Genomic DNA, 24,865 nt, shown 5'->3' with positions numbered 1-24,865 from the left:
AAAGCTTCTTCGACTGTGTGGATCACAATAAACTGTGGAAAATTCTGAAAGAGATGGGAATACCAAACCACCTGACCTGCCTCTTGAGAAACCTGTATGCAGGTCAGGAAGCAACAGTTAGAACTGGACATGGAACAACAGACTGGTTCCAAATAGGAAAAGGAGTACATCAAGGCTGTATATTGTCACCTTGCTTATTTAACTTCTATGCAGAGTACATCATGAGAAACGCTGGGCTGCAAGAAGCACAAGCTGGAATCAAGATTGCCGGGAGAAATATTAATAACCTCAGATATGCAGATGACACCACCCTTATGGCAGAGAGTGAAGAGGAACTAAAAAGCCTCTTAATGAAAGTGAAAGAGGAGAGTGAAAAAGTTGGCTTAAAGCTTAACATTCAGAAAACTAAGATCATGGCATCTGGTTCCATTACCTCATGGGAAATAGATGGGGAGACAGTGGAAACAGTGTCAGACTTCATTTTTTTGGGCTCCAAAATCACTGTGGATGGTGACTGCAGCCATGAAATTAAAAGACGCTTACTCCTTGGAAGGAAAGTTATGACCAACCTTCATAGCATATTAAAAAGCAGAGACATTACTTTGCCAACAAAGGTCCGTCTGGTCAGGGCTATGGTTTTTCCAGTGGTCATGTATGGATGTGAGAGTTGGACTGTGAAGAAAGCTGAGTGCCGAAAAATTGATGCTTTTGAACTGTGGTGTTGGAGAAGACTCTTGAGAGTCCCTTGGACTGCAAGGAGATCCAACCAGTCCATCCTAAAGGAGATCAGTCCTGGGTGTTCATTGGAAGGACTGATGCTGAAGCTGAAACTCCAGTACTCTGGCCACCTCATGCAAAGAGTTGACTCATTGGAAAAGACCCTGATGCTGGGAGGGATTGGGGGCAGGAGGAGAAAGGGGCGACAGGGGATGAGATGGCTGGATGGCATCACCGACTTGATGGGCCTGAGTCTGAGTAAACTCTGGGAGTTGGTGATGGATAGGGAGGCCTGGTGTGCTGTGATTCATGGGGTCGCAAAGAGGCAGACACGACTGAGCGACTGATCTGAACTGAACCGATAGTTCAGAACCTTTATAGTTCAGGATCTTTACCAACAAAGGTCTGTCTAGTCAAACTATGGTTTTCCCAGTAGTCATGTATGGATGTGAGAGTTGGACTATAAAGAAAGCTGAGCGCCGAAGACTTGATGCTTTTGAACTGTGGTATTGGAGAAAGCTCTTGAGAGTCTCTTGGATTGCAAGGAGATCCAACCAATCAATCCTGAAGGAAATCAATCCTGAATATTCATTGGAAGGACTGATGCTAAAGCTAAAACTCCAATACTTTGGCCACTTGATGTGAAAAACCAACTCACTGGAAAAGACCCTGATGCTGGGAAAGATTGAAGGCTGGAGGAGAAGGGGACAACAGAGGATGAGATGGTTGGATGGCATCACCAACTCAATGGGCATGCATTTGAGCCAGCTCTGGGAGTTGGTGATGGACAGGGAGGCCTGGCGTGCTGACCATGGGGTCGCAAAGAGTTGCATATGACTGAGCGACTGAACTGAAACTTCAGAAAAAACACTGGACTCTCAGGAACCACTCCATAAATTCTGGCCATTTAGGTGGCCCGTTAGCATGTGAGTGTGGGAAGTACAGAGAGCTCTTTAGAGGGGAATCCTGTCTTACCCACAGCCAAAGGGACCTGATCTCTGCTAGCCGGCCTCCAGTGGAAGACAGAATAGATAACCAGTCCCACTGGCGTCGTTGCTGCCCTCATCTCACCCCAGGAGAAACCACGAAGTGCTCAGATACAGCTGGTAACTAGAATTCAGTCTCTGGGACAGTCCCCAGCTGTGGTCAGTGTTGTGTGGCTGAACTCCAAGGGTGACCCTGATGCAAACATGCCCTGCCAGGCTCCCCCCCCCGTGCTCCCGCTTCCATCCTCCCCCTTGTCCTTCACAGTCGTTCCAGTGAAATTACAACGCAGAGCATCTGCAAAGCACTGGACTCCTATAATGTGCAAGAGACCAAGATGGCTACGCTTTGGGTACAGGAGCAGCACTTCCAGTCAAGAGCCTCACAGGCCAGGTATAGCTCTTCTGACTCAGTAGATCTGGTTCCTAAGTGTCGAGGCCCTGACTGGTCCCAGCCGTCCCTGCTCAGGTTGTGGGTTTCAACTCTTGTGTGTGGGTTGGGGCAAGAAAGCAGAAATGATCTGTCCCTGTTTTCCCTTGAATTCCTCAAAACAGCTGCTCTTCTCCCAGAGGTAGGCTGGATGTGTGGGGAAAATGGTAACACCGACCTGGATTCATGGGAGGTGTAATCAGGAAGCCACTGCACTCCCTGAGGGTCGGATTCCTCAGTAGACAGTTGGGAGGGAGGACCAGACCCCAGGGTTTCACAGCAAGCACAGAACCTTCAGACTTCCTCAAGGACACTTCTGGGGCCACCACCCAAGGGGAAGTGGAGAGGTCTGATACACATGGACTCCAGCTGCCCTCCCTCACCTGCCCCTCCCAACCACAGCAACTCTGCTCTTGAGTGCTGTATGTTCTGTGGGTTCCAGGGGAGATCTTAGTTTGGATAAAAACTGTCCTATCCTATATATGCATATTATATTTATATTTCACAATACATAACACAAAAACATTAATATATACACTAGATGATTGCTACCATCTGTTTCATCAGTGACACTCTGGATTTCTTTTCTGCATCTGATGGGTAAGTCAATCAGAAGATGGTTTGTACAAATTCAAAGTTTTAATGGCTGTTAAATCATAGAAGGAAGGATATTTGCACTGTGCATATTCTGTCCACTTAGGGCACTGTCAGCCGGCCATGCACATCTTATTGCACATATAAGCAATGGACAAAGATCTTGAAGACATCTTAGCCACACAAAGGATTCCATTTTGAAGAGTAAAAAAAAAAGCATTTTACAAAATATTGAAGCCATTCATATTATACAGCCAACTGCAAGAAAATACTGAAAATTAGTATCAAAAGAAATATTTTAATTCTGAAAAAAAATCTTTCAAAACAAGGATTACAGAGTTTCATATTGCCATATATACATGTAAAAAAAATACTTCAGGACCCTGCATTCTCAATGCCCATCAAGGTGCAGTCATCTGAATTCCTATTTCTGTCATCAACCTTTGACTGTGGCTTACATTGAATACGCTCTTTGTTCAAAGTGTTTTCTTTTTTTTTTTACATTGTTATGCTATTTGACAAAACAGGTATTTGTGCAGTACAGGAAAACATTAAAATATATTTTAAATTAGGTTAAAGTGCACAGTACATTTGATAGGAAGTAACTGCTAGCTGCCAATCCAAACGACTGTTTTCAGCGCCCCCTCCCCCTTGCCCAGACTGGAGGGCAGCCCTGGCATCGGCTGATGTGTCTGTGTTCAACGCATACTGTCCTCCTGGTCTCTTTTGTGTTCACATCTGTCTTTTCTTACAACTTGTGACTGCTGCTGCTCTAAAAACTCAACAATGGCTTTTCACAGAGGCAAAGGTGCAGTCAGCATTCACAAGGCTTTGAAAGACGAATTCCTGGGAAATCTGTACCTGCAGGGTGGGTGCACATGCATGTAACTGCCTGAAATAGGTTGTGTGTCTGTGAAGTCTTACGCGTCTCCCTCAGACCAACACGGATCCCTCTCCTCTGCTGGGTTTTCTCACCTCATTGTTTTCTGTGAACTTGCTCCCTCCCGGGCCCTTCAGGCTCACAAATACTACTTACTTCACCTTCTCCTGTGCCCACCTTGGTGTTGCATCCACCTGCCCCACCAATTCACTGACTCACTTCTGCGGTTTCACACCAGACCTTGTGAGTCTTACAGTGTTTCATGAGCTACTTTGAAAGCCACCAGCTAAGCTGCAATAAAACAAGCACGTCTACATCTCAGAATTGTTGCCTCTTTTAAAATGGGCAGCTGTAGAAAGTGCTGGTTTCCTGACCTAGGTCCTCTGTATCTTAAGTTACTTCTTGCTCACTCTTCCACTAAGCTGCCCTTAAAAAACTTTTTGGTTACAGAATCATCTTTTTCTCCTCTCCACTCTCCTACACCACTTCCTTATTACCTACCTTTGGTGCTAGACTTTTACCCAGGTCCAGTGCAAAATCACACGACAAGACACATGAGGCCAACACTCGTTACTTCTTTGCGTTAAAACGTGAATGTTTTGTGCATAGCAAAATAAGTATGAACCCAAAAAAAGAATTGTTCACATTTTTATATTCAAGTTTAATATGTCTTTTTTTCCATCACAGCTATTTACAAATAACTTTGGGGTGCGCTCTTGATTTCAGTCAGTTCATTATATCAGGGGACAACAGGGCTGCTGGAATGTAGGAAGCTGGATGGAATGCAGAAATATAAATAAGACCAATGTTCCATAAACCAAAGTGTAAATAATGCCTCCCCAGAAAACAGTTCTTGTCACAGAAGCACCTGTTTTTCTTTCGCTTAAATTTTTTTTTTTGAGTCATATACATCAGAAAACATGACTATGGAGACCTAGAACTACTTGCACACCAAAGAGGATAGAAAATAACTCAATATTTATAATATTAAAATAAAGTGTTTAACCACAAAAAAGCAGTAATAAAATAGTTTCCTAGTTTACAATTTGCATCCAAAGGATGAATAACAACTCACTAATAAATAATATTTATATAAATATTTTGTATGTCGAAAATAGTTTTGTTTTGTTTTTTTTAAAGGCAATGGTCTCAAGAAACTTCTTGAAAAATTTGGTGGCGAAAAACCTGATTGAGTTCCATTCCCTCCACCCCCCTCCCCCACGAAATACACAATGTGTTTGGTTTTAATAAAAACAAATGCATCTTTGCTGCAGAAGGGCCGTGCCTGGCGTCTCGGGAATGGCAGTGGGTGAGCGTGGAAGGGATGGAGGAGGCTGTAGAAGGCATTGATGTGCTGCTCCGCTCTGCACAACCAGCTCCCTCATGGGTGTTAGGTAATTACCTGTCTCACCTTAATGTCGGAGTCAGTCACGAAAGGTAGGAAATCTTCTCTGATGTCCGTCCGTCAAGAGGAGCAGGGAGTGGGAGGCTGGAGGGGACAGGTGCTGAGAGCAGAGTCCAGGGTCTCTGACCAGAAAAGCGTCTGAGCCGACCCAAAGGAGAGGAGCTGGTCTCATGTGAAAAGAGCCTTCGTTACAGTTACATCTAGCAACGCTTGAACGGTAATGCCCACTTTGACCAGGCCTTTCTCTTCAAGGATGTGATGGGGTAGACACAGCTTTTCCTAAAAGGAAGAAGAACAAAGCATGATTTTTAGATGACTGGAATCTAATGATAAAACCTCGAGACACCACTGATAGGAGTTAAGTTGAGCTCTGTTGTCTGCCTATTTGATCACCTCGGACTGTGCTCTCTCCCTAGCTTTCAACCCATTGCAAGACCTTTTCTGTGTTGGCAAAGAAAATAATGATTTTCTACAAGTGAGGATTGTTCTAGAAAGACTTCCAGTTGTCCTGAAATGTGCAAAAGATCTAAACATTTTTAAAAATCCTTGACACTAAATAACTGAGCTACATACAGTTGGAAACCACCCACCAGGAACATATTAGCTTATATTCTTATAAAGCAAAGTTGCAGACAGCCCCTCACACATTTGAAGGGAATTTGAATACTCATTTATACAGACCACACAAGGTTCTACTGACCATAAACCTTTACAAATCTTTTTTTAAACTGGCCATTAACCCTGAGTTAGTTCATTTTATTTCCCATGATCTCTGGAATGGAGGCATCCTTTCTCACAGTATGCAAACAGCCTTATAAATAAGTAATTTTAACCACAGTCTTTAATAGCCTCCCTTTTAAGACTCTTAAAAAAACTGTCAAAGACACAAATGTCCTGCTACTTTCTAGCGCTGTATTTTTGCTCTTGGGAAATGTCCAGCACATACTACTCAAGGCAACTCGCTCCCTGTGTGTGGCACCCTGCATGCTAAACTGATGGTTTACAAAAGAGCAAAGACAAAATAACTTTACACTTCTGTCATTTGACCCTGGGCTAATACCATACAAGGGAATCTCCTTCCAGAGACTGTCTCCTTGACGGGGAAATGACCCCACAGCAAACACTCCCTCTCATGTACCCGAAGATGGAGTGTTCTCCACAGTCCAGTAACCACTTTTTTTTTCCAAACTGGAGTATAACTGCGTTACAGTGTTTTGTTAGTTTCTGCTGTACCACAGAGTGAATCAGCTGTATGTCTGTATATATCCCCTCCCTCCCACCTTCTAGGTCATCACAGGGCGCTGAGCTGAGCTCCTCGTGCTATACGGCAGACTCTCACTGGCCATTTTACACATGGCAGTGTTTATGTCAATCCTAATCTCCCAATTCATCCCACCCTTCCCTTTCACGTAGTGTCCACACGTCCCTTCTCTGCGTCTACGTCTCTATTCCTGCCCTGCAATTAATAGGTTCATCTGTACCACTTCTCTGTATTTCACATACATGCATTAATATATGCATATTATCGCTCTTTTCCTGTCTCAGTGGCCACTGTTTTTAAGGAGAGTTGAAAGCTGCATTAAGCCCCAGGTGGTGGACGCAGTGTTTAACTGGAAGCCAACTGGGGTCACCAGTCAGAACTGCTTCCTTTCACGTGACTCTTGCTGGAGGAACCAGATCTTCCTGTTGCCTCAATGCAGGAATCTCCGTAAGTTATCCCAAGGACGGACATTCTGCTCTTAAAAAGATCTTTAAAAGACACATGCAAGAACCTGTTCCACAATCTCGAAAAGTCTGTAGATTCTCATCTCACAGTCTTAGCATCCCCCATCCCTCCCACTTCCCTAACTTATAGTAAACTCCAGAGTATCTCAAACTCTGACTCCGGGCCTTAAGTAATGGCCATTTGTCAATATAAAACAGCTGATTCTTTAAAACACAATTTGAACAGTATTTCAGTGGCTGGTGTGTATCAAATAGGATTATCTTGTCATCAGTGGTGTGTTCGATGTAGAGGCAAGCTTATGCTGCTCGCCAACTTAGTAGCCAAATGCCAACTTGAGAAAGAATAGGAGGCTCTGTCTGAGTTATGCACGGGGCACTAGGCCACAATGGATTCCTCCTGGTGCCACAGCCAGAGGTCAGGGTGTACCCTTTCCCAACACCTGTTTGCCATGGCTTGTGAATCTCATTTCATTGCTAAGACTAGTACCACAGGGACCAGGAATGTATTTTCCTCATTCTTATGGTTTCCACAGACTCCAAGTAGGGAATTATAAATGCCTACTAACTATGGTTAAGCTCCTGGTGCAAGGAATTCCTTGGGGAAAAAATAAATCTTCACTTTGTACCAGATGCCAAGATCAATTTGAGATGAGTTGAAGAGTTAAAAAAAACAAATCTCCAAACACTCCTTCCAATCAAATATAGATATGTATTTAATATTTTCTCTAAAAAACAGATGGGGATGAAAATGTGATATAAAAATCACAAAAGATAAAAACAATTGATCACCTGAAAGTGTAAAGCTCCTGTGTATCAAAAAACAAACACTCAATTAAAAGATAAACAACAAACTAAAAAAAATCAGCTGTATCAAATTACAAAGGGATTATACTGACACATAAGCTCCATAAATCATTGCAAAAAACACTAAGAAATCAATAGAGCACTGAGGAAGGAACATGAATAGAAGTTTAAAAATGAGGGATTTGCCCAAAGCATTTTGAACAAGATATTTTGCCTATTTGTCTTGACCTGAGTGTCCACCTATGTTTAGCAGCAAACATTCTTGAGTTCTACAACTAATAGTTGCTCAAAGCCTAACCTCTGTGTGCAACATGGCTTTGACGGGGTTGTCCTGAGTCCTGCTTGAGCTCTTACGTCTCCATCAGTGACTGCCCCAGTCCCACTGATGAGTGATAGCTCCAGTGGTCTGCAGAGTTGAGTTTCCAAGCTGGAAGTCATGCTTGGGAAGGGCTGGGGCTCCAGAGAAACAGGATGGGAAGATATGAGGCCTTGGCCACCTGCTAACAGGACACTGGAGTTGTCACACACCAAGTGAGCTCAAAGTCCTCCCACAGAGTTCAAGATTCTCCCTTCCACCCTTGCAGCTGGTGACAAGGAGTAAACAGAAGATATAAAAGGTACCCCTTGCATCCTGTCTGGCTTTCTCTTTTCATTTAGACTCCCTAAGAATCCCTGAGGTGCCCTCAGATTACATTATGGGGTTGGAGGTACCTAAGAAGTCAAGCATCAGATCACAGAAACCTTATAAAAACCACCAGAACTGGGAGGACAACTCTGATGGGAATCACAACCTGAGGTTCTGGTTGACAGGATGAGCCTGCGAGAAACACCAAGGAGCTTCAAGGGTGGCCAGAAGGCCATTTCTGTCACACTAGTCCTGTCATTGCATATCCCACAGGGAGAGAATCCCTATAGAAGTTGGGATGGGAAGGAGCTGCTGTGAATTTACAGCTGGATGGGAAATGATTTCACCTTACCTTGTGTAATGCACTTAAAAGAGAGAGAGGTGAACATTTACACTGGGTTTAAATGCATTAAAATTTCCATGTTAGAGGAGATGAGCGGCTTCCGTTGAGAGTGTAGTAGCAGACTGTTCTAGGATACCCATGAGCTCCTTTGCTGTTTCTTTTTAAAGCACAGAGCAGAATCATAAAGTAGTATTCCGCATATATACACTCTGATCCCCTCTGAAAAACTCGTCAAATCCTTTGCATTGCTTCTCCACTCGTGAAACAATTATTCACTCTTATCCCTTCAGCCATCCCTCTTCTGAGTCACAACAAGTAGGGTTGGAAAAGGCAGGTGAGCCATAAAGATTCAACTCCAACTCTGCAAGACTTCTGGGGTACCTCCTACAGGTCTGGCCCCAGTGGTATAGATTTACAGCGCTTTTTTACTTTCTTGTTTTTGACAACTCTGCGAGGTATTGGGTTTTTCTCTAACATCGTATGGAAAAACCTGAATGAACTTTTTGGCCAACCCAATAAAAACAATATTCTGTTTTACAGAGGAGAAAACGGAGATGTAGAGAGCTTAACTTCGCTACAGACACACAGTAGGTAAAGTAGGATTTGAACTTGTGTCTCATCTTATGGCAGCGGCCCCTTCCACATTATGTTGCTTCCCGCAAGCAACTGAGAAACAAGTTTCTTGACTGAGAAACAAGTATGTTCCGTCTGTGTCCAGGAGACAGGAAACGGCCCCTGGCCCCTTGGAGTTCTCTCTAGGCAGGTCCCACCGAATTCAGCATCAGGTGGGCATGAGAGAACCCTCAACACAGGAAAGGCGTTAGCTTTGCTGGTTAGCTCACTTAGTTTCCTTTGTAGTGAGGGACAGATGTCTTGTTCTCGCAGAAAATGCCTCGTGGGAGCAGGCGGATCGCTGTCCCTGCCCGGCTCTCCTCTTTCTCAAGTTTCTTATGCTCCCCAAGAAGCACGCTGCCTCCTGCCAGGCCACCCACTAGACAAAATGAAGTTATTTCATGTGGTTCAGTCTTTCTAAAATGTAAAGTCCTGGCACTAAACTGATTGAACCTTGAAACTGTCTGCATGGGTAAGAGAACTTCAGTTCCTGCTCTGCCACGTGAGAACTCTGAGGGGCTGCTTCCTCCGACGTGAAATACAGATCATGTCAACCTCTTCCAGACCGAGAGAATTTCTTGTCAAATCTTCATTTGGTTCTCTGTTTTCCGGCCCAGCTACTGTCTAGAATATTTGTTCTCTATATATATCTACCCGTTCTCTCACCCTTCTAAACCATACCCCCTTCACCTGGCTATTCCTACACATCTTTAAGGCTTCAGTGTAAACATCATGGTTCTAGAAAGGCTTCAAAGACCACACACTTTCATCAGGGTCAGTCCCCCTTGTCCATGTTTCACATACAGAATCTTGTACCTGACCTATCACAGAAACTTACCCATTGAATTCCTCTTTAACTGTCCACTAGGTCTGCTATATAGGGTCCAAAAACCTGTAAGCCGGTCCAGCCTGTGGTCTGTTTTTGTAAATAAAGTTTTATTGAGACACATTTATGAGTCATCTGTGGCAGCTTTCACACTATAGCAGCTGAGCTGCGGAGTCCTAAAGAGAGGGTTTAGCCTACAGAGCCTAAAATATTTACTGGCATTTTATAGAAAACGTTTGCCAACTCCTAGTCTAGAATGTAAGTTTTTTTGAAGACAAGGTCACGTGTCATGATCACCCTTTTTACTGCCAAGGTGGGATGCTGCACAAACAATCTTCATTCAATATTTGAAGAATGAATGAATGAACACAACTGTAAACAAAATCCAGAGAAAAGCCACAGAACTGGATCCTGATAGTCTTAAGGAAAAAAGCAAACATTCTATATACCTGATTATTTATTGAGAACTAATTTCAAAATGTGAAGCCAAATTTTAAAAGCCCAACCTCCTGGGACTTCCCTGGTAGTCCATCCAGTGGTTAATATTTCACTTTCCAATACAGGGAGTGTGAGTTTTATCCCTGGTGAGGGACCTAAGATCCCACATTCCATGTGGCCCAAAAACCCAAACATAAAACAGAAATAGTATTGCACAAATTCAATATATGTTTTAAAAAGCTTAATCTCCTGAGATAAAATCCCATTAAAATATTTTTCACCTAATCCAGAACTACTTTCAAAATCATAGAATTTTAATTTACTGTCCATTACATTTACCCTGTAGGTAAAACATCCTTTCTCCTTATGATAGAGACCAGCATGGAATTTAGAGCCATAACCCTAGCCACCATACACTAAATTTAATTTCTTACTCACAAACAATTGGCCTTTATTTGTGAGTGCCTTTACTTATCTACTCAGTGATGAAAATCCTGCTCAGTGGTCTTGTTTTTGAGTTCTGTGGGGCCCTTTTCACCAGCACTGTTTTTAAGTGTTTCTCCCCAAGGACAGTGAGCTACCTAGGACGGACAAATCCATAAGTAGAAGGAACTAATAGAACTTACTTAGTGTCACAGATTTTGGAAATCCTGACACTAAGTGGCAAGTTGCCACCAACTGGAAGAACTGGAGAAAGAGAAGTTTCTATTTCAAATAGATCTTTCTATTTCAAAAAGAATGTGTAAATAAATACTTGATCATTTTTATCAGGTATTAGAGGGAAATACTAAAAAAAAAAAGTCTTTCCCGTGAAAGGAAGATTTAGTATGCATTTATAAATCACAACTAAACCCCCAACCAACTCTCAGATAACAAGTGGGTTGACCAAGTATCCCTAGTTAGATGGCAGTGGCAGGCACCATGCTAGCATGTGAGCTGGTCTGTGAGTACCTGGGGGAAGAACCACAGGGAGTTTAATAATATTCTGAATAGAAATGAACAGTAATGGGCAAGAGAGTTCATTCCAAGTTTTGCCTAAAGGGCTAAATTAATTGTGTTCTGCTTGTTACCAGACTGTTTGATGAAAAAAATACCATCCAACAGATCCCCAGAGGAGCAGCACATTAGGGTACAGATGCATTAATGACACAAGAAATGAAAGTGCATCCAAAAAACTACTTCGGAGGCCAGAAGTGAGATAGGAACGCAGCCAAAGAACGATGTCAAGTCAGCGCTGAAAATTAAATCTGCTCTCATGGGATTTTGCTAGTTAGTTTTTATTGACAGAATTTTCTTTCAGGTGGCCACCCAGTAAGTCATCTCTCTTCTTCCTCTGTATCCCCACCCTAATTAAGAAGAAAAAAACCAACAGCTATGACTATGGAAGGGAAGTCTCAACGCACTGGCAGAGCTGGACATAAGTGCTGAGTGTAACTCTGGGGGTGCACAAATGAATGTATTGATGGGCCGATAAAAACTCTGATTTATCACCCAAAATGTGTTTATTAACAACTTATGGCTCATGGTGCTTGTTAGACATTGTACAAAGGGATTTTATTGTGTTACAGGTTAATGAGTACAAGACAGCACCAAAGGCAATTCAGCACATCTGCAGGTTACTTATTACACAACTGACGTGAATTAGATAACTTCCACACACCCTGTATTTCACCAATCAACACAAAATCAGGAGGGAAAGGCTCAGTTAACTCAAGATAGTACCAAGTAAAGACTGTCTCCTGTTAGAAAATCTGATCTGATTTACCAACAAAGCACCTTTATAAAATATATTCTTCTAACTATGTGAGTTTTCCACATTCTCAAGTCCCCTAGATTCATGGAAATGTTCAGAAAAATAAAATTATCTTCTTAGTAGCCATCTATAAAGACTGCTTCCATCTGAGTAAATTAGAAATTTATCTTGAGGAAGTGAACTCCATTCTCCCCCTCCACCCAACCTAAGAAAAGATATTTGGCAGCCAGATGTAAATTGAAGCACTGGGGAGTCTGTCTTCACCTTGGAGCAGGGCCTTCTCGTATTATAAAATGACATCCCCAAATCAGGAATATGTTGGTCTAGATAAGATCACAATGTCCTTTTCTTTAATTACAAACTGATTAACATTTTTCTGAAAGCAGATATAATAATTAACATATAAACCTTTAAATTTATTAAATATAAAAGGAGCTTGCTAATGTCACTGGAAATCAACGGTTAAATGGAAATTTCAAGTCACTGGAGAAACTACATTCTTCTAAAATAAAAGCAATCTCATTGGCTCCTACCATAGTAACCCAAGCCCCAGGACCAAGAATGTTCCATGACTCATGGCTTTATTTGGAAATAAATACTGTCAAATCCATCACATTCTAGACTTGAAGTTATGATGTGATGTAGCAAAAAAAAAAAAAAAGCAAAATGACCCATTATATTATTTAAAAATAGAAATCCCTTCTGGAAAATCCTCTCTAAGAGCCTCAGAGTAGACCAAACAAGGAATAAGAAGTAAAAATATACAGAAAGAGTGGTGTGCAGCGGATCCTCCAGGGGGCGCTCTGACAGTGTGAGCCCCCTTCTCCCCACCGACCCTTCAGCACAGCTCTCATGCAGCAGGGCAGAGGGGCTCTCAGGGTGGAAGTGGAGGGTCACCCTCCCTGACGCCCTTCACAGCTCCCGCTTCAGGAAGCAGGGAGGAAGCCAAATCGACAGCCAGCAAAGCAATCATTTTCCAGATGGTAATTTTCAACTTGGTCAACAGTGGTTATTATTAAAGATTTTTATGGACCAAATTGGACCCCAAATGCTTGCTTTCTGTCTTCTTGGCAAGGCGGCCCCTCTACAGCCCAAGCCTGCATTAGGATTCAACTTCAATACTGACCCAGTGGAAAGATTTCCATACGCTAAATCCCCTTTGCTCCTGTTCTAGAAACTTCTTCGGCTCTACCCAGGGCAGCAAAGCTGACTGGGAGCGAGAAGAGGCACCGCCCAGCACTGCTGCTGGTACTACGTGGACGAGGAAACGCGAGGCGTGGGCACACCTAGTCCTCAGCGCTTCTCAGCAAGTGAAACTATTTAATGGGAGCGGCATTCTATAAAGTTTGCGCTTCTGGAAAATCTGATGGATAAACGTTCAGCTTCAAAACGTGAGAGGCTACTGAAGAGATGACAGGGATGGAAGTTGGCAAGGCAAAGGCTCGGAGGGAGGAAGGACCCTGTCACAGAGCAGGGGACAGACCAGAGCGTAGGGATGCACATGCGGGCGTTAGGGAGGCAGAGCATTCCAGCGGTAAGTGATATAGATCAGCACTACAAAGAGAATATGGACAAGACAGAAGCTTATAAGGTCCCTGGAGCGGAGGGCAGAAGTTGGTTGTGGGGGTTTCTCCCCAAGTGCCAGCAGAGTGTCAACAGTCTTTCGAATGTGACGAAAATCCAACTGCAGGAAGTCATACGGAGAGCAGAGGTCAGCCTATTCCGAGGGCAGCCATCAGAACAGAAAGAGACAGTGCATACAATTAAAAATACACAGAACAATGGCTGGAAAGAAGCACACATTTTTACTTACTAGCAAATGGCAAGAGTAACCCTTTATTTCAAGCAGGTAAAAACCGTTTCACCAAAAAAATTTTTTTTTATTAATTACAAAAGAAAAGCAGCATACCCAAGGACTTCTATGCAAATAGGACAAAGAAATTCTTTACCTCCAATCTTGCTAGTGAGGAACAGAATGTTCTGTAATTTATATGTCATTCTGGTATTCAAAGAGTTTTAATATTCAAGTGTTCTCATATGTCAACAATGGCATTAAAATTAAGAGTTTTTCACCTGGGACACATTTAGGTCTTCACCTTACTAAAGGGAAAAATATAAACTTTAAAACTTAATCCCTTTCTTCACCATTCTCTTAATGCATTTTTTATCCTGGTCTATGAAGACTGAATATAAAGTATTCTCTCTGAAAGGTAATGCATGCACCTAATTTGTTTTTCTTTTAGAACTATTGATAAACTCTGGGCATTGCTAGTTCTAATTATATCCCTACATGTGCCCCAAAAGTACATTAAATTTCACATTTTTGCTACTGACAGAAACCAAAAGTCCAGCAGAGCTTCTTGGATCTGCAGTTACATAATAGTACATTCCTGCATAGCATTATGATGTAAATTTCCTCACCACTAAACAGGTATGGCTGGGGCACGGACCTTCAGGTTTTGTCTACGTGGCAGTCACCATGCAAGGAGGCAGAACTCTTTCTTTCTCAACTAAACACAAAAATTAGGTGCTAAGTCTTGAGTTGATCTCTGGATGCCTACTGCTCTCAAGAAAAAAATGGTTTTCTGATACCCTTAATTCCTGACCAATTTCAACTTAAAAATTATAATTGATATGTTGGTATGAAACCAAAGTTCTGGTTTTGTTTCCAAATTAAAAAAGAAAATATTTGAAAATATTTGTGATATATTTCATAAATGCAGCTTTATGTCCAAATTTGGCAAAGCATTTAAATATATATATAATATATATTTTATGATATACTTTGCAACAACATTGCCCTCTGTTTTAGCATCACTGCTAAGCAGAGGCAAATCACAGAGCAACTGAAAGATGATTCTAAAAGACTATGTCTTTCTCATATATTCTGAAGTTAGCTTGATGCCCCCTGGTAAGGAGGCAAACTCAGTGTAAATGGGTTGAATAAGATTATAAACCTCCCAATCTTAATTTATTAACAGAAGACATTTAAGGAAATTAACAAATCATGTTATATCTATTCAGATCATGCATCTTTTCTCAGTGCATTAGGAGGAATCGAGTGAGCACTGCTATTTTCTCAAGAATTAAAACAGCTACATGTGTGTGTTACTTGCTCAGTCATGTCTGACTCTTTGCCACCCCATGGACTGTAGCTCACCAGGCTCCTTTGTCCACGGGATTCTCCAGGCAAGAACACTGGAGTGGGTTGCCATTCCCTACTCCAGGGGATCTTCCTGACCCAGGGATTGAACCCAGGTCTCCCGCATTGCAGGCAGATTCTTCACTGTCTGAACCACCAGGCTACTAATAGAATGTATTTCACTAGGACAGTGATGGAGTCAAGAATTAACAGATGGGGAAACATCTAGAAGTAGCTTCCTATTGCAATAATAATTTTCTATTGCAACGTTGTGCTTAATCAGTGAACTCTGAACAAAACGAACATAAGGCAGAAGGCATTTGCACACTGAAACGTGATTGACACAAAAGTGGTATTTCCATGGGTAAAAGCAGTATGTATCTCCAGAATGTATTTCAATACATTTCCCAGAACCTTATGGAAAATGTCTGGTCTGCTTCCCTGTAACTCCATCAAAGAACTCAGATCGTCTATGGTTTCCAGTGTATTTATTCAGCAGTACACTTCTCACATGGATAGGCAACACAGATCATTCTTCTCATTCTGCAAATAATTTTCATGACACCACAGATTTTGGGTTTTATTTAGATTACGGTGGGTAGAGCTGTTTTTAGCCAGTCCGTGGCGGGTGGTTTAAATTAAATCACAATCTCTGAAGAAAAAGGCATGGGTCTAAGATTGGCTGACAGGCAAAAATCATAATGGGTGGAGTACGGGCGCCTCTGCTTCCACCCAAGTCACACAGCTCACAGCCATCAAATCAGTCCCTCAAGGATGCTATGACGGGAACCAGGGCTGAAACTGCCAGGAGAACCTGGGAGTTTTCTGACCCTTGTGCTTCCCCAGTTTCAGTCTTAATAAGAGGGACTTACAGACTATGCTTTCTTTTTTTCTTATAATTAAAATAAAAAAAAAACACTAAAAGAGAAGGAAATTTAAAAAGGTCAAATTTCACCATATATTTACAGCACTAGTAATTATTGCAAGGTGTTTGAAAAACATAGTTAATACACTCAAGAGTCCCCAGAGGCAAGTGCAAATACTAATTTCCATTATAGTGAACAGAAATCACCATTACTAGAGGTTAACTGATTCTGATACAAGGTAACATGTGGCTAAAATTACTATGAGAGATTAACTCAGGTTCCCCCAAATACTACAGATATAAACAGATATGTAGATGGATCTGGCAAAAGGTTTAATTTACAGGCATTCTGAGTGTAACAGACTAAATTCTAAGAATTTAGAATTTAATTATTCTAATACTGTTTATTTATATTTAATTTAAAGGCAGTATACTTATCAACACAAAGTATTTTGAATCTAAAATATCATAGCACAGGAACGTTGATGGTTATTCTGAAAATTTAAAGTCTTAATTGACAAGGTATAATTTGCCAGAGAGTGAAGTAGGAAAAGGTTTCCAGAGTTTTCTTCAGATATGAGAACTAATCACCAATTTTATGCACTTAGAGAGTAACTCTAATATTGGTATGATAATTTATCTAGAAATGTAATTTTAAGCATTTGGAATAAAATATTTATTTTCAACCATGTACATATGAAAGGCTGTTAGACCACTGACCAGACTTTGTTCTGCCACCAGGAGACACCCAGTGGGAGAGGATTCTTACATGAATGGTGATAAACACCTACTAACTATTAAGGGATGACTGGTTTTCCAAGCTAGAGATTAGCTTTATTTAATAAATTATGAATTTAAAAACTGATTTTAATATAATCAGGTGTATAATCAGGGACTTGCACCTCTGGTTATCCAACCTCAGAGATAATCAATGCAAACAGAAACATAAATCTTATAATAACAATCTCACCACCCCTCAAAAATGTTTATTAGTTGGGATTTAAATTGACACTAAAGTCATTGATTTGGGGAAGAAAAGAGGCATTGGGCTCAAAGAGGCAAAGGAACTCTTATCTCCTATTTTAAGATTAAAACAAACTAAAAAGGTAGCTTCTATATATAAAATGTGTTTCAATTAAAAGTTTCAGATCAGTTTTATATGTATAGTGTCCTAAACCCTCAAAACAGGTGTAAAGTAGGAAAGGTTTTACAATTATTTTCAAAAATAATACCTCATATAAAAGTAAAAAAATACAAATATGAAAGGTCCTGACAAGAAGATTCAATCATAATTCCATTCATATCAACACAGTCATCATTAGCCTCTCAGTGTATTTTAGGATTTTATTTTTAACTCATCTGGCTGATGCAGAGGACGGACACCAAGTGACTTGCCTTGTGGACACGGAATGAAAACATTCCACCTCCCACAGTCCAGCAAGGACCCCTGGCCTCTGCGTTGCCCAGGCAGGCAGAGGCCCTGTACAGTTCATGGAGTTGCTGCCCTAATCCTCTTCCCTATTTCCTCCCTGGAGTTAGTAATGAATAAGAAGGGCTAGGCAGCTAGAAAACGAGGTGTATTTAATTCCAAGTTCCTTCTTCCTCTAAAGAGAGCAAGTCTGTTAAACGAAGGACCTTGGTCCACAAAGAGGTTGGAGGCCAAGGTTTCTCATTTAAATTGGAGAGACAGAGAACAAGGTGTCCATTCTCAACAGGACCAAGGGTTCCCTCCTCAGACAGAAACCTGGGCAACTCCTCTCAGAAAAAGACCAGTGCAATCCCCTCATAAAATGTGGTGACTTCTCTCAAGAAAGATCAGGGAGTCTCACCTTGGAAAGACACATGACAGAGACCTGTTCTCTCCCAGTAGAGATCTCTCGGAAAAAGAACAGGGCATCTCCTTTCAGTCAGAGATCTGAGTGTCTTGACCCAGAGAAAGAGTAAGGCTTCTCTGCTCAGAAGAAATGTGAGTGACTTCTCTCAGAAAAAGACCAGGGCTTCTCCCCTCAAACAGAGACCTGAGCAACTTCTCCCAGAGAAAGACCAAGGATGTCTCCCCTCAGTCAGAGACCCGAGCACTCCTTCAATTAAAAAGAAAAAAAAAAACAGGACATCTCCACTCAGAGACACCTGAGAGACTCCTCTCAGAGAAAGACCAGGGCATCTCCCCTCAGACAGTGAGTTGGGCAACCTCTCCCAGGAATGACCAGGGTTTTTCCGCTTGTCAGAGACACAAGCAGTTTCTCCCAGAGAAAGACCAGGGTGTCTCCCCTCAGTCAGAGGCCTCAGCAACTTCTCCTAAGAAAGACCAGCTTGTCTCCCTTCAGTCAGAGACCTGAGCCACATCTCCCAGAGAAAAACCAGGGCGTCTCCCCTCAGTTAGAGACCTAAGGGACTTCTCCCAGGGAAAGACCAGGCTGTCTCCCCTCAGTCAGAGACCTGAGCCACTTCTCCCAGAGAAAATCTAGGGCATCTCCCCTCAGAGACCTAAGGGACTTCTCCCAGGGAAAGACCAGGGTGTCTCCCCTCAGAGACCTGAGGGACTCTTTCCAGAAAAAAAAAGCAGGACATTTCCCCTCATGTAGAGACCTGGGTGACGTCTCTCAGGGAAAAACCAGGGCATATCACCTGGGCAGAGAGTTGGGTGACTTCTCCCAGGAATGACCAGGGAGCCTCCCCTCAGAGACCTAAGCAACTTCTCCCAGAGAAAAACCAGGGTGTCTCCACTCAGAGAGATGCCTGGGTGACTTCTCCCAGGAATGACCAGGGCTTCTCTCCTAATTCAGAGCCCTAAGGGATCTCTCCCAGAGAAAAGACCAGGGCAGGTCCCCTCAGAAACCCAAGCACTCCTTCCATAAAAAGAGCCAGGGTGACTCCATTTAGAGACACCTGAGCAACTTCTCCCAGAGAAAGACCAGGGCTTCTCCCCTCAGAGACCTGAGCAACTTTTCCCAGAGAAAGACCAAGGCTTCTCCCCTCAGTCAGAGACTTGAATGACTTCTCCCAGGAAAGACCAGAGCTTCTCTGTTTAATCAGAGACCTAAGTGACTCCTTTCAGAGAAAAAACCAGGGCATCTCCCCTCAGACAGACATCCGGGCGACTTCTCCCAGAGAAAGACCAGGGTGTCTCCCTCAGAGAGAGACCCATGTGATTTCTACCAGAGAAAGACCAGGACGCTTCTCCCCTCAGACAGAGACCTAAGTGACTTCTCTCAGAGAAAAACCAGTGTGACTCCCCTCAGACAATGAGTTGGGCGACTTCTCCCAGAGAAAGACCAGGGTGTCTCCCCTCAGACAGAGACCTAAGTGACTTCTCTCAGAGAAATACCAGGACATCTCTCCTCATAGGGAGACCTGGGGCAATTTCTCCCAAAGAAAAACTAGGGTGTCTCCCCTCAGACAGAGACTTGAGCAACTTCTTCAGGAAAGACCAGGGCGTCTCCCCTCAAAGACCTGAGCAACTTCTCCCAGAGAAAGACCTGGCGTCTCTCCTCAAAGACCTGGCGTCTCCTCTCAGAGACCTGAGTGACTTCTCTCAGTGAAAGCCTCCTTCAGTGAGAGAGACCTGAGCAACTTCTCCCAAGAAAGACCAGGCTGTCTCCCCTCAGAGACCTGGGTAGCTTTTCCCAGAGAAAGGCCAGGGTGTCTCCCCCTCAGACTTCTCCCAGGAAAGACCAGGGCATCTCCCCTCATTCAGAGACTTAAGTGACCTTTCTCAAAGAAAGACCACCGTTTCTCTCTTCAGACACAGACACGGGCACTTCCCAGCAGGCAGAGAGACTAGGGCAATATCTCTCAGAAAAAGCCAAGGCTGTTTCCCTCAGGCAAAGAAACCACAGGATCTCTCTTCAGACAAAGATTTCAGTGTCTCCCTCTCTACCCACCCCCACCCCCCCAGCCCAAATCAAGGTGCAATATTACCTGGTAAGAAAAAAAAATATTTTCTAGTACTTTTGATGCTTCACAAATGAGAGATTTCTCTTGACCTGAGACCAGGAGTCCTAAAATAGCCCTAAGTTTGGATAAACTTGGGAACCCTCCAGTAGCCAACTGTGAATTCTCCACATCAAGGTCAGAGACCAGGAATGACCAAGATGACTCAGAAAAGGCAAAGAAAGCCTCAATATGTTCACAAAATACCTCATTACCCGGAGGCTTAATTGAAGTCAGATTTTTGGTGATTGAGAATATATTCTGAAGAACTTGGAAGTCCACCAAGGGTAAGCCTGTGTTCAAGATCAAGTTAACACTTGCACCAGAGGTCAGAGACAGCACATGGTCTAACTGGCATCAACACTACAGGTGTCTTTGGGACGAAGCTAGCAAAATCTCCCAATTCCCAGATTTCCATGAGATAATTTTCCCACAGCTGAGCAGCTGATGGCAGAAAGCAACTGGAACAATTTTGAAATCATGGGGCTGCAGAGCATCCATGGATTATTAGCTAAAAGAAACCTTAAGGGTTCAGTGATTTTCAAACTATAATTAGCAATAGAACACTTGTCTCCCAAGGAACTCTTAACTGGAAAGTCAATATATGCCACAGGCCAAGGAGAAACTGCTGTAGCTGAAGCAAGACGGCAGTTATGATCTGTAACCTCCCCATGTGGCTTTCCCTCGCCTCCTGGGTGGGGCCTTGGAAAGAATCCAGGGCTCTGGAGAATGTGGCTTAATCTATTGCTTAAGTCCAACACCTGCAGTTTGCAGAGCAGGGAACTCTTTGCATCAAAGAGAGCCTCCATGTATGCCAGAAAGAAGGCAGGCGCTTGATGCTTTTGAACCCAACAGACCTGGGTTCAAAAGCCAGCTCTGCTGCATCCCAGCTGCAAATGTGAGGTTAGGAAATTGTGTAACCTCTGTGGACCTCATTTTCTTCATTGCATGGTAATAAAATACTTCTAATCCTCAACAGTGAGCATTCAAGAAGATGAGGCAGCTGTAAGAAGTTCTCAGTGAATGGCTTTCATGGCTCTAGTCTGCAAAAGGCACAGGACCAGTTAACGACACAGGTGCGGCTGATTTATCCCAAACCCCGCGTGTCCCTCACTCCGCTCGCAGATCCTCTGCACTCACCCTCACGCCTCGCCTTCCAGGTGCTGTCTCTTTAGTTGGGGAATTGGCCCCAAACAGAAGAAAACAAAACCTAAGGCACAGGGCAGCAGGGAGAGAAGTGACCCAGACTGAAAGAACTACCTGAAGAAATATTAACTCCGCCACCAGGAAAGAAACTTGCCAGGGAGGGCCATTTCCAACTTGTTTTTAAGGATCTTTCCTTGGCATTCTCACTAGCAAACCTCTACCTCATCCCAGAATCCCTCAGAGATGGCAAAAAATGCCAGGTGTAGCCCTAACAGAATTTCTCCAGAACTCCAACACCAACTACTTTCTGTGATGTCAACTAACTGTGCCCTAGACTAGGAAACGTCTAGATCCAGCCTTATCCAAACATCACAAATAACAGAGGTCTAGAGTCACCATACCAGAGAAGGCAATGGCACCCCACTCCAGTACTCTTGCCTGGAAAATCCATGGACGGAGGAGCCTGGTGGGCTGCAGTCCATGTGGTCACTAAGAGTCGGACATGACTGAGCGACTTCACTTTCACTTTTCACTTTCATGCATTGGAGAAGGACATGGCAACCCACTCCAGTGTTCTTGCCTGGAGAATCCCAGGGACGGGGGAGCCTGGTGGGCTGCCGTCTATGGGGTCGCACAGAGTCGGACACGACTGAAGTGACTTAGCAGCAGCAGCAGCAGCAGAGTCACCATACACATCTACTACACACTCTAACCTTCTGCAGAGATATACTGCTTATACTGTCTGCAATTCTGAATGCAGCCAATTTGAAGAAGCCAGATTTATAGGTAAGCCACTTCACTGAACACACAATAAAATGCTTCATGAACCTGACCAACCCCAAGGCAGATACCTGGGACTGTGTCCCTGGAGACTTCTAAAGAAAATATAATAAACTATAACAATGGGAACAACTTTAAAATTGCTTTCTCCCCACTGTATTGCTTTATGTGCAATAGTTTTAACTTCTCAGCAACCACATTCCACCCAGATGAACCTAGTAAAAGTGAATAAGCTGCCAACCCTGACTCCGGTTTGTAGTTTCAAACCGTAATTCTATTACAAAGGGCAACAAACTCGGGCTAGAGCACAGCTGTGGCTTTTCAGTCTCTAGAGGATGGTTTATCACTGTCAATTAGATATTTAGCTTAAAAAATACAGAATTCCCAATCTCTGTGACTTCTGGGTATGTTTATGTAGATAAGTTATGAATGGAGAAGAGAGGACAGGCCTGCACATTAGGAGGAATTCATTAAGCTACTGGGAAATCAGTGAATATTTTCTTACCCAAGTATTAAGTTTGAAACCAAAAAGAAAATGTAATGTTAAAGCTCCTCTGCCCTTAAATACCAGCCTTTTAAAATACCTGATTGCAAGGGGAAATTTGTGCAACTAGATTTGGGATATAACTACCTTTTCACTATAAATCATGAACTGCAGTGTACCACATACACACTGCAATTCATCAACAATCTTAAGTAGTGGAGGAAGGACCCTTATCTAAGTGGGAAGGAGTCATTCCAACCCTCCCCCAACTTAGTGTCGTATTACTAGATGAAAACATTTCCTTATTTCCAATAATTTATTCCTCATTCATTCCAAGAGATGAAAACATGTTCCTTTATGTATACAGAAGATTTGCCAATTGCTCTCCAATTGGCAATTTCTGGTTTTCCATCAGAATATTCCTCCCTCCCTTTAACATATCTTATTAAAGAAGTACAACTGCTAGCCAGCCAATAGACATTTTCTAGTAGCAATGAACTTAGTGTATTATAATTCCAGTTACCAGTAAAATGCTGTTGGATTACCCATTAGGATGGATATAGATAGATGTATACACAATCACATATACACGCATATACAATGTGAACTTGAAAATCATCTCAAATCTTAAAAAAAGAATTTCAAAAATAGCCTTAATGATGCATTTCTTACTAAGCATAGTTAAGTGAAATACTGGCAAAAAAGATGATTTACTCCTTGCAGTTCAATCATCTCAGGAATTATCAGTTGCCTGTTAGTGCCAGCGGCATAATTCAGAAATTATGATAAAATTTTCTCTGCATTTTGATGCTAATTTAATTTCCTTTTCCTCACTTTAAAAGGAAACCATAATTACCAACCTTTACCCACAATAAATAATTAAGGGCATTCCCATTTCATTTTGTATCACTGTAAGCCAAGAAAACACTGATGAGTTTTAAAATATCACAGGGAATTAGGTGATAACTCATCAGTGCTTTTGAGTACAGACACGAATAATTTACAGTCTGAAACTTGGTATGATAATTTTGATTCACACATGGGAAATCTTATTCACCCAAGATGGAATCAAATTATTAAAAGAGGTACATGTATGAGAATTTCACAAACATTTGTAGCCAGGAATGTATGTGCAATAGTAAAATATACACATACAATATAGACACACAGATTAACATTGCTGAAAGACATCTGGATAGACCATAAATGCATTTAGTACATTATATAAAGATTACACTCTTTTAAAAAATGAATTTGCAAGCTTCTTTTAATTGATACAGTTTTGATTTAAAGATGCTTTAAAATTTATCCCTTTTTCCTCAAATAAGATTAGAAGCCCACTGCTAATCCTCATCTTCAAACCTACCAAGTTGAAAAATAGGAAGGAAAGAAGGAAGGGGGGAAAAGGCTTAATTCCAGTAACTGTTATCTCTGAGTAGAATTACATGAAAATATAATTCCTTCACATGCTCAAAAACATTATCTCATGATAGCATTTGTAGTTACTTTATCCTGGAACATTAGAAAAAATGGAAGAAACATTTAAGAAATGTAATTTCTGTCCATTTCTGTTTATCACAATGATGAAAAATCTGTCAAATTACACCCAAATTGAGTGGACTGGCTTTTATCTCCCTAAGAAATCATTTTATGTTACTTTAGTGGACTAAAGGGGAAAACATAAGTGCAACAGTTAACAAACTATAAAATAATATACAAACACTTCTATTATTAATGGTAATGATTAATGATAATAAGAACAGTAATTATAATATTTTTAATTAATGCTGATTATTTTGATCCACATACCCCAAAACCACAGGGTGTGAAAAGTCAACTCCAGGTCTGCTCTGCTTAAGAACTTTGGATAAGGAAAAACATCATCTCCAAAATTCTACCCTATGTAATCCCACAGAAGGCTCACAGAAGCTTCATCAATTGCTGCTCTCTGAGTGGAGAATCATGCTGACTAATCATTTTTAAAGTTTGGAATTTCTCATTTATTTCAAAACCTTAATGTTCCCCTTTTCCTCAGAATTGACCATACCATTTTAAGCCGTTTTTATTTCACTGCAATAGAGTAATTTAAACTAAAATTTTATAACTTACTCAGTTTCATTCCTCAAGAAAGACTGACACAAAAAGGGATGGACAAAGGAGTATACCTACTCAGTGGGTTCAAAAACACACATTAAATAAAACCATTACTAAAACATAGTTATTGGAACTAAGTTTGATGTTACCTCTGGTACTCCTAATTTTCGGCATGCTTCCAAAAAGTTTTCCACGTTTCTTCTGCATTTGGCCATGCTAAGTTTAGGCTATAAATGCAACATTCAGAAGTAATTAGTTATTAAGAGGCATAATTGAAATAACAGGT

At 42.0% G+C, this 24,865-nt stretch overlaps 1 protein-coding gene across 3 annotated transcripts in view; it reads right to left on the bottom strand.

Annotated features, from left to right (window-relative positions):
• Positions 1 to 3,002: 3,002 nt before the first annotated feature.
• The window catches only part of LRCH1 (leucine rich repeats and calponin homology domain containing 1), a 210,336-nt gene continuing 188,473 nt past the window's right edge, over positions 3,003 to 24,865 (bottom strand). For 2 of the 3 annotated variants that reach the window (XM_061133487.1, XM_061133486.1), the window contains exons 18-19: positions 24,729 to 24,806; positions 3,003 to 5,288 (exon numbers count right to left, since the gene is read on the bottom strand). In XM_061133487.1, coding sequence (XP_060989470.1) covers positions 5,178 to 5,288; positions 24,729 to 24,806 — 189 coding nt within the window. In that variant the 3' untranslated portion in view covers positions 3,003 to 5,177. Of the gene's footprint in view, positions 5,289 to 13,384; positions 13,853 to 24,728; positions 24,807 to 24,865 lie in introns of those variants that run through there. The other variant, XM_061133488.1, reaches the window with a different exon arrangement.

This window comes from Dama dama, chromosome 30 (assembly GCF_033118175.1).
Source record: "Dama dama isolate Ldn47 chromosome 30, ASM3311817v1, whole genome shotgun sequence".
Lineage (NCBI taxonomy): Eukaryota > Metazoa > Chordata > Mammalia > Artiodactyla > Cervidae > Dama > Dama dama.
Note: the sequence above shows the minus strand (reverse complement) of the source record. Positions and strands in the feature narration are given on the sequence as shown.